Source organism: Mustelus asterias, chromosome 3, assembly GCF_964213995.1.
Source record: "Mustelus asterias chromosome 3, sMusAst1.hap1.1, whole genome shotgun sequence".
NCBI classification, from domain to species: Eukaryota; Metazoa; Chordata; class Chondrichthyes; order Carcharhiniformes; family Triakidae; genus Mustelus; species Mustelus asterias.
This window is the reverse complement of record NC_135803.1, coordinates 20,938,932-20,951,239: the sequence shown is the minus strand read 5'-3', so window position 1 is coordinate 20,951,239 and position 12,308 is coordinate 20,938,932. Positions and strand designations below refer to the sequence as shown.

Here is a 12,308-nt window from a genome sequence, read left to right as displayed (position 1 = left end):
CAGTCCATCACACAAACCAGCCTCCCATCCATTGACTCCAGCTACACTTCCCACTGCCTCAGAAAAGCAGCCAGCATAATCAAGGACCCCACACACCCAGACATACTCTCTTCCACCTTCTTCCGTTGGGAAACGATACAAAAATCTGAGATCACATACCAACCGACTCAAAAACAGCTTCTTCCCTGCCACCACCAGACTTTTAAATGGACTACCATATACTAAGTTGATCGTTCTCTACACCGTAACTATGACTGTAACACTATATTCTGCTTCCTCTTCTTTCCTTCTCCCCTAGTACTCTATGAATGATATGTTTTGTCTGTATAGCATGCAAGAAACAATACTTTTCACTGTATCCAAATACACGTGACAACAATAAATCAAATTAAAAGTGAAGCCATTTGATATCCCAACAACGCATCACCTATATTTGGCATCAATTATCTCAAACATTATGCAAACCAAGCCAAAACAGAACACAACCCCAATTCAGTTTTGGGCTTCTGAGTTTAAAATTATGAAAAAAATGAATTCATTTTCAGCAGGTTTTTTCCACATGAAGATGGTTTGTAGTATATATTCTCTTCAATCTCATGACAAGTTTAAAAAAATAGTCCTACCATCTCGAATGGAGTAGCATGGTAAATGTTTGGGAGATCAGATATGCACTGCCATTGCCATCAGTTTGTTTCAAAGCACACACTGATGTTCTATTTGTGGATCCTCCCAGGCAAAGTTGGAGGTTTCATGGGTGAGTGGTGGACACGCAGCATCAATACAAAAATTCAGAGAAACTTGAGGTCTTTTCAAAGACAGTAAAATTATTATTGATTGATTCAGGAAAACAACAATTTCCTCACCCACTGCAGATAGATAAAAATAAGTTAATTCACTGCAAACTACAGTTTTATACAGTCTCTGCATGTGTTATGACACAGCTTTCCACTTTTACTATCCACCTGTTTCAGAAATAATCTTTATTATGAAGGTCAGACAATATATATAAATTTGTTTTAAACTTTCTTAATTTACATCATATTATCTCTACCTCAACACCCTTTTTGCAAAATATTTTAAATTTGGGACTGTATTTCAGACTCTCCCTTCAACATTAATAGTACAGTCCACCCCTGGATTACCTATTGTTTATATTTCAGAAAGCAAGGCAACTATTATGTATGCAAGCACAAGAGATCTAGCTGTTGTAACATTTTGGAATACATTACAAAAATAAAAAAAAACTACATGTTAATCCTAACCTGATTTTTCTCCTCAGTTGGAACTGCGAGCATAGAAATCATAGAAACCCTACAGTGCAGAAGGAGGCCATTCGGCCCATCGAGTCTGCACCGACCACAATCCCACCCAGGCCCTACCCCCACATATTTACCCGCTAATCCCTCTAACCTACACATCCCAGGACTCTAAGGGGCAATTTTTAACCTGGCCAATCAACCTAACCCGCACATCTTTGGACTGTGGGAGGAAACCGGAGCACCCGGAGGAAACCCACGCAGACACGAGGAGAATGTGCAAACTCCACACAGACAGTGACCCGAGCCGGGAATCGAACCCAGGACCCTGGAGCTGTGAAGCTTAACAACACCAGGTTAGCAGCAGTGCTAACCACTGTGCTACCGTGCCGCCCCATATAGTGTACATTGATTTATTTCACTCCTTTGTGCTCTGAAGAGTCACAGACTCGAAATGTTACTTCTCTCTCCACAAATGCTGCCAGACCTGCTGAATTCATCCAGCATTTTCTGTTTTATTTCTGATTTCTAGTGTCCACAGTATTTTGCTTTTATTTTAGATGATTTATGGAGCTTACTCAGAAACACTTGGATTATTGCATGTTGATCAGTATCATTGGCCCTCCAATTTGGTAAAATGGTTTCGGTTCTTCCGATATTTTGTTTAGTTTAGGAAATTTCTGTTCATCCAGTACATATTTAATTCTAAAGTAGAGCTGATTATGTGCAACTGAATGATTTGCTTACGGTAACACCTGATACTGGAACTGTGATGGACAAATCATGTACTGGATGAATCATAAATAATACCTTGCATTTAGGTGGTGTCTGGCACTGTACAGAGACAAAACAATCTTAATTTTAAAAATTGAAGAAAAGCCAATACTGACTTCTTCTGACTGGGCACTAGAAGTTTACAAACTGGTATAATTAATCTCTCAGCAACCTCAAATTTAAAAGTAGCTATGATTGCCTAAATATGACCATTTTGGGATATGGTCTTAAAGAAAGATAGAGCTCCATAATAGCAACTAAACATCATAAACATGCTCCACACTATGCTACTGGAGATTCACTAGTTGTCACATTATTTTGCTAATAACCATAACTCACCAGAAAGAACCATTTGAAGAAACTAACCATAAATTTGTTCTCTGATAGATGTACAAAATATAGCAGTTATCACAGATCCCATTTTAAAGTTCTGTTCCTTTAAAGCGTAAACAAAAAGTGTCCAACTCCCAAGCTCAAAAGTTGACAACACCTACCATGGCAAAAGACTGTGGGGATAGTGGTTCTCCAGTGATTCTCTGACTTTCTTTAGACTGTGAGCTTTGTGCATCTTTCCCTGCTTGTTCACTAGGTGTCTTTAATGAAACTAACAGTTCCTCAAATTCGGATGATACCTGTTGATCCATTATACAACATTCAATGCAAATTCAAGTAAAACTGCAGAATTACAAAGAATAGCTTGAAATTCTAACAGCAATATGAATCAACTACGAAAAGTAAAAAAAAAGTTTGATTTGCTCAAAATACATACATGGCCTTTTTGGAAGGACATTCACAAAATATTTTTTGCAAAACATCAAATTTTTATAATTAAAGTGTGAAGTGGAGATCCATATCATAAAAAATACTAGCGCTATTATGTGAAAAGATCCATAAAAAATACTCAGCCTACCAGGACACTGAAAAACAAAAATGAAACTCACCTTGCAATAAAAAACCTTTTTATGTTAACCTTTTACAAGTGACTTTATAGCCAAATCAAAATGAAAAGACACAAGCTGCAATTGGTGGCAAAGTGCACAGGCATGTGTAAATTAAGGTGATCAGAAGAATCAAAGTTCAAGGAGTGAGCGAGCACAAAGTCAAGCCGCTGTGCAGAGAACCTGGAGAAGTGTGGGGGTGGGGGAGCAGTGGGGAAGAGAGACAAATTAAAACAAAAAGAAGCTTCCTCTTAAATAGCACCTGATTCCATTTGTCAGACACATTTAACTCTGCTGCTTCTATTGCTCAAGTCACAGAGGAGCAACATGGCTGCACCAGCTCACCACATTTGAAATACTCATCTTATAACATTTGGGGAAAATAGTCAGCCCCTAGGGGACCTTTCGCTCCATTCAACTGGAACACATTTCCTTTCTTATATACTTTTATTTTTAAAATCCCCTGCAATCATTTCCAATCAACTTGATGAGGAGCACAAATCCATTCATGCCCTTCAGCTTGTTCTGCTATTAAATTTGATCATAACTAATCTGCATCTTCACTATTTACCTGACTTGGTTTCATACGACTCCATAGTGTCACCTAATAAAAATCTATCAATCTCGGCTCCTAACCTCTCCATTGATTTAGCCTTAACAGCTGTTTTTTGAGGAGGGGAAGGGGAAGAAATGGGAGAGGGAGATTTCACCTGCCATTTGCCCAAAGAATCAGTTTCGTAAATTTAAGTTTATTTATTAGTGTCACAAATAGGCTCACATTAACACTGCAATGAAGTTAATGTGAAAATCCCCTAGTTGTCACACTGTGGCGCCTGTTCAGGTACACTGAGGGAGGATTTAGCATGGTCAATGCACCTAACCAGCACATCTTCCGGACTGTGGGAGGAAACCGGAGCACCTGGAGGAAACCCACACAGACACGGGGAGAATGTGCAGATTCTGCACTGACAGTGACCCAAGCTGGGAATTGAACCCAGGTCCCTGTGAGGCAGCAGTGCTAACCACTGTGCCGCCCATCACTTACATCACTGCTAAACAGCTTAATTCAAATTTTTGAGATAATGTGCTCCCCCGCACCACCCTTGCCTCATTCTGGACTTCCGCAACAGAAGAAGTCGAAATTATTTATCCAGCCTGAGCATTGATTTGCCCTAATTGAATCATCCTTTGCCCTCTAAACAACTCTCCCAAAGACCACACTTGGTCTCAAATTCTTTTTGTGCAATGCTAAATGAGATCACCTTTAAATAGCACAATAACTGAATAACTTTTTCCTTTCTTACTGCCCTCCCTGCCACATTTTAGTTTCTCACTCTTTATTGTCAGTGTCTTCTTTAGCCCAGAGAGCAAGTAAGCAGCTTGTTTCCCAAGCTTCTGCTTATGCTACTGCTGGAAGATATTGGATGTCAAAAGTTCAGTATCCAGCAAACCATTAACATCCAATTTTCTAATCCTACCAATTTACTAACTTAATCATTCAGCAAGTTATCTATGCCCTCCAGAGTCCGAAAAAAAATCTAAACATTCTACCCCCACCATCTAACCATGGAATAATGCCTTCAAACATCAATATGTTTGGTTATAAGAGGACTGCTTACCTTTGTGGAAGAGTTATTCCTTTCTATCGATGCAGACAGCTGACAATTTACCACTGCAGGTTTCTGCTCAGCTGAGTCTTCATTTCTTTTTAGAATTTTCATACTTGGTTTACTGCTGCTAGTACATGCCTGTAACGTTTCACAAGATGGTTGTGTAATCAATTTGTGTACTTATAACACGTTTTAAAACTAAAAGAACAGTATGCCCAATTAAAAATCCTTTTAAGATAGAGATTTACGTTTTATTTTAAAGTAGGAGAAGGCAAAGGATTATATAATGCTCTTGTGGCTAATTTAAACAGAAGAAAATTAAACACCAAGCTGCATAAATGACTGATGTATGGTGGATCATCCCTTCACATTTTGGTCTACATCCAGACTTCAGAACATTAACTTTCCAAGTTAGAATTCTGATACCCGAATATTACCTGTTTATTTTGCAGTTTGGAAACTGACGACTGTGATTGGCTGGGGTCTTCAGGTCCATACGTTCTTGCCTTGAAACATTCAGAGTTGTCCTCTTTCGCTGGAGTTAGCAAGATAGAGTTTTAATTTTGTGAAATACAAAATACATACAGAGCATTCTGTCACTAACACCAGCAATTAGTTTATTTATAATGAATGCAGTAATATTAAAAATTAAATGGCTAAAGAAAATATAGAATATATATGTACACAGATGAACACCACTTATGAGAAATGAAAGATGTAGTGGGATTATTTGTAGTGCTTAAATAAAAAAAAGTTGGTTTAACAATAGGAAGCATAATAGGAGAAATTAAAGACATTTATGAAATTATACGCATGGGAAAGCTAGTTTCGGGCAGGCTCGGGAAAGATGATTTGCCTCATCGTACAGGTCACAGCATTTAATCTGCTTTGAGTACTTTGTCTGGTGGCTTTACGGACTACAGTTCCTGCACTGCACTGTAAGAGGCCACCACATATCCAGATTGCCTGCAGGCTGACACACTCTTGAGAATTTGTGGTCCAGGATAGGTTAGAGGGCGACAGATTTAGTGATAAAGATCTCATAAAATAAAAGGCAAATAGCACGGTAACGGTTGTAGTGAAGAAACAAAACATTAGTCCAGAGTAGGTGTTGATGGCAGAATAAAGGACAGCTGCGTGAAAACAAGATACAAGCAAAATAAACAAAATGGAGGACAATTCACAGTCTGAAGTTATTGAATTCAATGTTGAGTTCAGAAGGCTGTAAAATGTCTGAAAGACAAGGTGCTGTTCCTCAAGTTTAGGCTGGGCTTCACTAGAACATTGCAGCATGCTGAGGACAGGAATGAGAGCAAGGTGGTGAATTAAAATGGCATTTTAATTAAATGCTGTGAGCTGTATGATGAGAACTTGAAGGTCAGAGTCGTGCTTGCAGACTAAGTGAAGTGTGCCGCAAAATGGTCACCCAGTCTGCAGCTGATCACCCCAGTGCAGAGGTGGCTGCATTGCAAGCAAGCAATATACTACTTGCAATTTCATGTACTGTAAGTAAAGCAGAAAGGAGTGATTGGGGCCAAGGCACGAGAGAGGAAGTGAAAAGGCAGTTGGTGATGAGGCTTTGAGAGTGATGGAAGAGTGGACCAGAGTGTCACAGTGGATACAGTTCCTTTGGAATGCTGTCAGGGGAGGGGGTAAAGTATGAAAATATAAAACACCACATTTGCAGCAAAACCTTTTAACTCACTACAGTGAAGTAACAGAGTAAGATATGCTAGAATAAATCTCATTATCAACACTGATTGAAATTGGTGCGAGTTACCAATAATTTCTAGCATAATTAAATCAATTACAAAGCAATTGTTTTAATTCATTTATTCCATTAACAGTAACCAAATTGTTACACTTGTAGCACATTTCCAATGGTTACCTTTCCTGGCACATGCCTGTTGCTCTGGCGATACCCATTTCTGTTTTTGCTGTCCATCTATTTTGAATGGTTGCACTTTATTTTCTGTAGAATTTGGATTTTTGGATTGAAACCCCGTAACAGAAGCTGGCCCAGTCACAGCCTGGAAGGGTAGAAATCAGTAAAAATAAAGCATGCACACTTACTTTTTAAAAAGTTGTTCAGGTGACATAGGTGCCTCTGGCTGGACCAGCATTTATTGCCCATCTCTAATTGCTCTTGAACTGAGTGGATTGCTGTGTCATTCCAGAGGACATTTAGGAGTGAACCATATTGCTGTGGATCTGGAATCACGTATAGGCCAGACCAGGTAAGGAATGGCAGATTACTGTCCCGGAAGGAGATTAGTGAACCAGATGGGTTTTTATGACAATCGACAGTGGTTCATAGTTTTAGGATAAGGGGTAGCAGAGATGAGAAGTTACTTCACTCAAAGGGTCATGGATCTGTGGAATTCACACCTCAGTGCATTGGACGTCGGGACATGGACTAAATCTGAGATAGATAAATTTTTAATTAATAATGGGTTCAAGGGTTACGGATAATGGGCAGGATAATAATCATATTGAATAGCACAGCAGGCTCGAGGGGCTGAACTGCCTACTCCTGCTCCTAGTTCTTGTGTTCATGGTCATCATGAGACTTTTAATTCCAGATTTTTATTGAATTCAATTTCACCCTCTGCCATAGTGGAATTCAAACCCGGAGTCCCTGGAACATTATGCTGGGTCTCTGGATTATGAGTCCAGCGACAATGCCACTGCCTCCCCTCCCTCCAAAATAAAATATTGTACAGTTCAATGCACCCTATGTCTTCATGCAGAAATGCAACCCAGTGTGAGGGATCCACAACTCAAACAGAAAATACTGGAAAATCTCAGCAGGTCTGACAGCATCTGTGGAGAGAGAATAGTTTCAAATCTGGATGCGTGATCAAGAAATATGTCTAATACATTGGTTTTTAATGGCATTTACGTGTACTTTTTCAACAAATTGTGTTATGCAATGAATCTACAGGAGATATTTTACCCAGCAGATCAGGAGGATTAACATGCTGTAGTCTTTATCATGAAAAAGTACACCCTTTAATTAATTATTTATATGGCCTTTTCTTATAATGAAATATCCCAAACCACATCACAGGAGCATTACAAAACAAAACTTATCAATCCACAGAAGGGTGGTATTGGGACAGATGGCTAAAAGCTTGGTCAAAGAGGTGGTTTTAAGGAGCAGGAGAGTGAACTAAAGAAGCAGAGGTACAGGGAGGGAATTCCAGAGCTAGAGGCCTGGACGGCTGAAGGCATGGCTTTCCCTGGTGGAGCAATTATAATTTGGAATGCACAAGGGGCATGATATAGAAGACAGCATATAGTTTGAGGATTGTGGAGTTGGAGGAGATTAGAGAAATAAGAAAGGCCATGGAGGGGATTGGAAAACAAGAACGAGAATTTTACCAAGACTTTCCTTGGCCAGGAGCCAAAGCAGGTCAGCGAGCACAGGAGTGATAGGGGAATGGCACTTGCTGCTAGTTAAGACACAGGCAGTAGGGATTTGGATAACATCAAGTTTATGGAGGGTAGAATGTGGGAGGCCAATCAGGTGTGCTTGGAATTTGAGTCTAGAGGAAACAAAGGCATGGATGAGGGTTAGCAGCAGATGAATGGGTCGGGGCAAAGTCAAGTGATGCTACATTGGTCAAAAAAGGCAGTTTTATTGATAGTGTGAATATGAAATTGGGAGCAGATGTTACACCAAGGATCTGAATAGAATGAATAGAATGGAATCTTAGACTTCATCAGGGAAAGAGATAGAGCCAGTAGCTACGGAACAGTGTTGACCAAGGACCAAAAACGGTGGCTTCAGTCTTCCCAATATTTAATTGGAGGGATTTCTGCTCTAACATGCAAAAATGGGAGCAGAAATGGTTTGTTGCTTGGGCCATTGACTTTAACACTGTTTTAAACTTCTTAAGATATTCTGAATGAACTGTAGTTGAAGTATGTCAAATATTACCAATTTGGACTAGACTTCAGAATTTTATTTACCTTTTCTTGCCAAACCAAAGAGCGTTTACTGGCTAAATCCGCATTGTTTGAATTACTCTGTATGTGGAAGGGAGAAGTTCCAAAATTGCTATGTAAAGACTGCCATACATTGGAGAACTCATCATCAGGCTTCAAGTGGCCCTATAATCAATAAAATATAGTTCAGCTCAAGTAGTAAATCAATTGCTAAAAGAAAAAAATATTCATTTTGAAATTCAACTTGACAAAACAACAGTGTAAAAGTATTGGTTGTAATAAGAATGTTGAATCGGCTGGTAATGTTTCAAGAGGAAACAAGGTTATTACTATAAAATTAACTTCGCCCTAAGAAAGTCAGTTGCATTACCTACTAATTTGCCAGAGTGGCATTGCCATTTCTCAAAGCCATCAAGTAAGCAAGTTCACTAATAAGTGCCAATTCACTGGCTTTTTGACAGTAGGAGCACAGAATCATAAAGTTATACAGCACAGAAAAAGACTCTTTTGGCTCATGGCATCTGATCAAAGACAAACCACCTAACTATTTTAAGCGCATTCTCCAGCACTTGCCCACAGCCTTGTATACCATGGGCTTTGTGAGTGCATGTTTAAATACTTAATGTTATGAGGGTCTCTGCCTCCACCACCATTTCAGGCAGAGAGTTCTAGGCTCCTACCACCATCTGGGTGAAAATGTTTTCCTCACGTCCCCTTTAAACTTCCTGCCCCTTAACTTATGCCTCCTAGTCATTGATCCCTTCACCAAGAGGAACAGTTTCTTCCTGTCTATCTATACCCTTATTTTATACATCTCAATCACGTCCCCCCCTCAGTCTCCTCTGCTCCAAGGAAAACAAACCCAGCCTATCCAATCTCTCGTCATAACTGAAACTCTCCAGCCCAGGCAACATCTGGTAAATCTCCTCTGCAACCCTTCCCAATGTTATCACATCCCTTCTATAACGTGGATTCCAGAACTGCACACAATTCTCTAGCTGTGGCCAAACCAACATTTTATACGGTTCCAGCATAACCTCCCTGTGCGTCAGCTAATAAAGGCAACTAAACCATTTGCTTTCTTACCACTTCATCCACCTGTCCTGCTATTTTAAGGGACCAATGTACATGCACACCAAGGTCCCTCTGATCCTGTGTTTGCCAGGGTCCTACTGTTCATCATGTGTTCCCTTGCTTTGTCTGTCATCCCAAGTGCATCACCTCACACTTATCAGGATTCAATTCCATTTGCCATTGATCAGTCCATCTGACCAGCCTGTCTATATCCTCTTGTAATCTAAGACTTATCTTCCTCACTATTTACTATCCCACCACTGCACAAGTACAGAAGCAAAAAATGTTCTGCATTTGCTTCAGATAGGAATAGTACATTTTTGCAGCGTTATTAGCATCACACCCTCCAAATTAGGGGAGCAAAAAGGGGGCACGAAAGAATACGGACAGGTAAAATAAAGAAAAACCCTATATTGTCTCCCAAGTACATTCAGAGTAAAAGGACAACAAGGGAAAGAGTAGGTCACATTAAGGACTACAGTGGTAATTTGTGTGTGGAATCAGAGGATGTAGGTAGGATTCTAAACAAATACTTTGCATCAGTGTTCACTAGTGAGAGGGAGATGATGTGGTATGGAAAACAGGAAAGAAGGGTTGTGATACAATTAAAGAAACTAATATAAGACAGAGAGGAGGTTCTGGGTGGTCTGAAAAGCTCAAAAGTGGATAAATCTCCACGGCCAGATGAAATGTATCCCAGACTGTTGAATGAGGCAAGGGAGGAAATAGCAGACAATAATTTTCATAGAATCATAGATTCTCTACAGTGCAGAAGGAGGCCATTTGGTCCATCAAACCTGCACCAAAGCAATCCCACCCAGGCTGTATCCCCAAAACCCATGTATTTAGCCCTGCCAGTACCCCTGACACTAATGGGCAATTTAGCATGGCCAATCAACCTAATCTGCACATCTTTGGACTGTTTTAATTCCTCTCTGGCCACAGGAGAGGTCATGATGTGGAGATGCCAGCATCGGACTGGGGTAAGCACAGTAAGAACACCAGATTAAAGTCTAACAGGTTTATTTGATCGCACAAGCCACAAGCTTTCGGAGCACTGCCCCTTCATCAGGTGAGTGGAAGTTGTGTTCACAAACAATGGTTGGAATGAGAGGCTTTATAGGTAATCAAGTCTTAAAGATACAGACAATGAGAATGGAGAGAGGGTTAAGCACAGGTTAAAGAGATGTGTATTGTCTCCAGCCAGGACAGTCAGAGAGATTTTGCAAGCCCAGGCAAGTCATGGGGATTACAGATAGTGTGACATGAACCCAAGATCCCGGTTGAGGCCGTCCTCATGTGTGCGGAACTTGGCTAGCAGTTTCTGCTCCGCGATTCTGCGTTGTCATGTGTCATGAAGGCCGCCTTGGAGAACGCTTACCCAGAGATCAGAGGCTGAATGCCCGTGACTGCTGAAGTGTTCCCCAACAGGATGTTCATTCATCTCCACTCACATTGTCTGTACCTTTAAGACTTGATTACTTGTAAAGACTCGCATTCCAACCATTATCTTGGAAATTGAGTTTGTGTCTATATATGCCCTGTTGGTGAACACAACTCCCACTCACCTGATGAAGGGGCAGTGCTCCGAAAGCTTGTGGCTTGTGCTACCAAATAAGCCTGTTGGACTTTAACCTGGTGTTGTGAGACTTCTTACTGCACAGGAGAGGTGCCAGATGACTGGAGGGCAGCAACATGGTGCCATTATTCAAAAAGGAAGGAAGGGATAAACCCGGAAGCTACAGTTCGGTCAGTCAGTCTAACCTCAGTGCTGGGGACACGATGGGAAGCAATCCTGAGAAACAACATTAATCTGCATTTGGCGAGGTCGGGGTTAATCAATGGTTTTGTTAAGGGAAGCTCATGTCTGACCAACTTGATTGAATTTTTTTGAAGAGGTGACCAGGTGTGTAGGTGAGGGTAATGTAATTGGATGCAGTCTACTTGAACTTCAGCAAGACTTTTGATACGGTTCACTGATAGCAAAGGTAAGAGCCCATGGGATCCAAGGAAATTGGATCCAGAATTGGCTGAGTGGCAGGAAGCAGAAGGCGATAGTCGAGGAGTGTTTTTTTTGGACTGGAAGACTGTGTCCAGTGGAATCCCGCAGGAATCAGTGTCGGGGCCCTTGCTGTTTGTGGTCTATATAAATAATTTAGACTTGAATGTAGGAGGGTTGATCAGTAAGTTATGCTTATGAGAATGAAAATTATGAGAATATTAACGCGTCTCCCTTACGCTAACTTTATTTCCCTTACCTTACTTTGCTTACTGATATTACTTTATTATAATGACCCAGATTTCCATTTTATTTGTGTTGTTTCTCCATTAATCTCTTCTTCCAAAAACCCTTTTAAATATCACGATTGCTTCTCTGCAATGCTGACTGCGAGGACACCATTCCCAGACCGCTTCACTGCAACACTAACATCCAGTAGAAAACCATTAATCTCAATTTACTTAAAAACTTTCAACCAACAGAGGGTCAAGAACTGTTAAATCAAGAAATTGAAATTTCAAACCAATGCATCAGGGAATGCTACATTGGAGGTTTGATGCTAATAACGCTTCAAAAATGTACAATTCATCCTATCTGGAGCAAATGCAGAACATGTTTTGCTTCTGTACATGTGCATTCAGGAGGGATAGAAGAACAGATGCATTGGAGCGCAAAATTCATATTTTTAAAAAATCTCCATGCACAA

General features: G+C 40.4%; 1 protein-coding gene across 10 annotated transcripts in view; it reads right to left on the bottom strand.

Moving 5' to 3' along the window:
- xrn1 (5'-3' exoribonuclease 1) overlaps positions 1-12,308 on the bottom strand; it is a 97,411-nt gene that overhangs the window by 16,296 nt on the left and 68,807 nt on the right. For 6 of the 10 annotated variants that reach the window (XM_078205615.1, XM_078205626.1, XM_078205622.1 and 3 more), the window contains 5 exons: positions 8,554-8,694; positions 6,467-6,608; positions 5,016-5,113; positions 4,588-4,716; positions 2,525-2,662 (listed from right to left, as the gene is read on the bottom strand). In XM_078205615.1, the coding sequence (XP_078061741.1) occupies positions 2,525-2,662; positions 4,588-4,716; positions 5,016-5,113; positions 6,467-6,608; positions 8,554-8,694 (648 nt within the window). The remainder of the gene's footprint in view (positions 1-2,524; positions 2,663-4,587; positions 4,717-5,015; positions 5,114-6,466; positions 6,609-8,553; positions 8,695-12,308) is intronic. The other 4 variants (XM_078205644.1, XM_078205658.1, XM_078205664.1 and 1 more) reach the window with 1 other exon arrangement.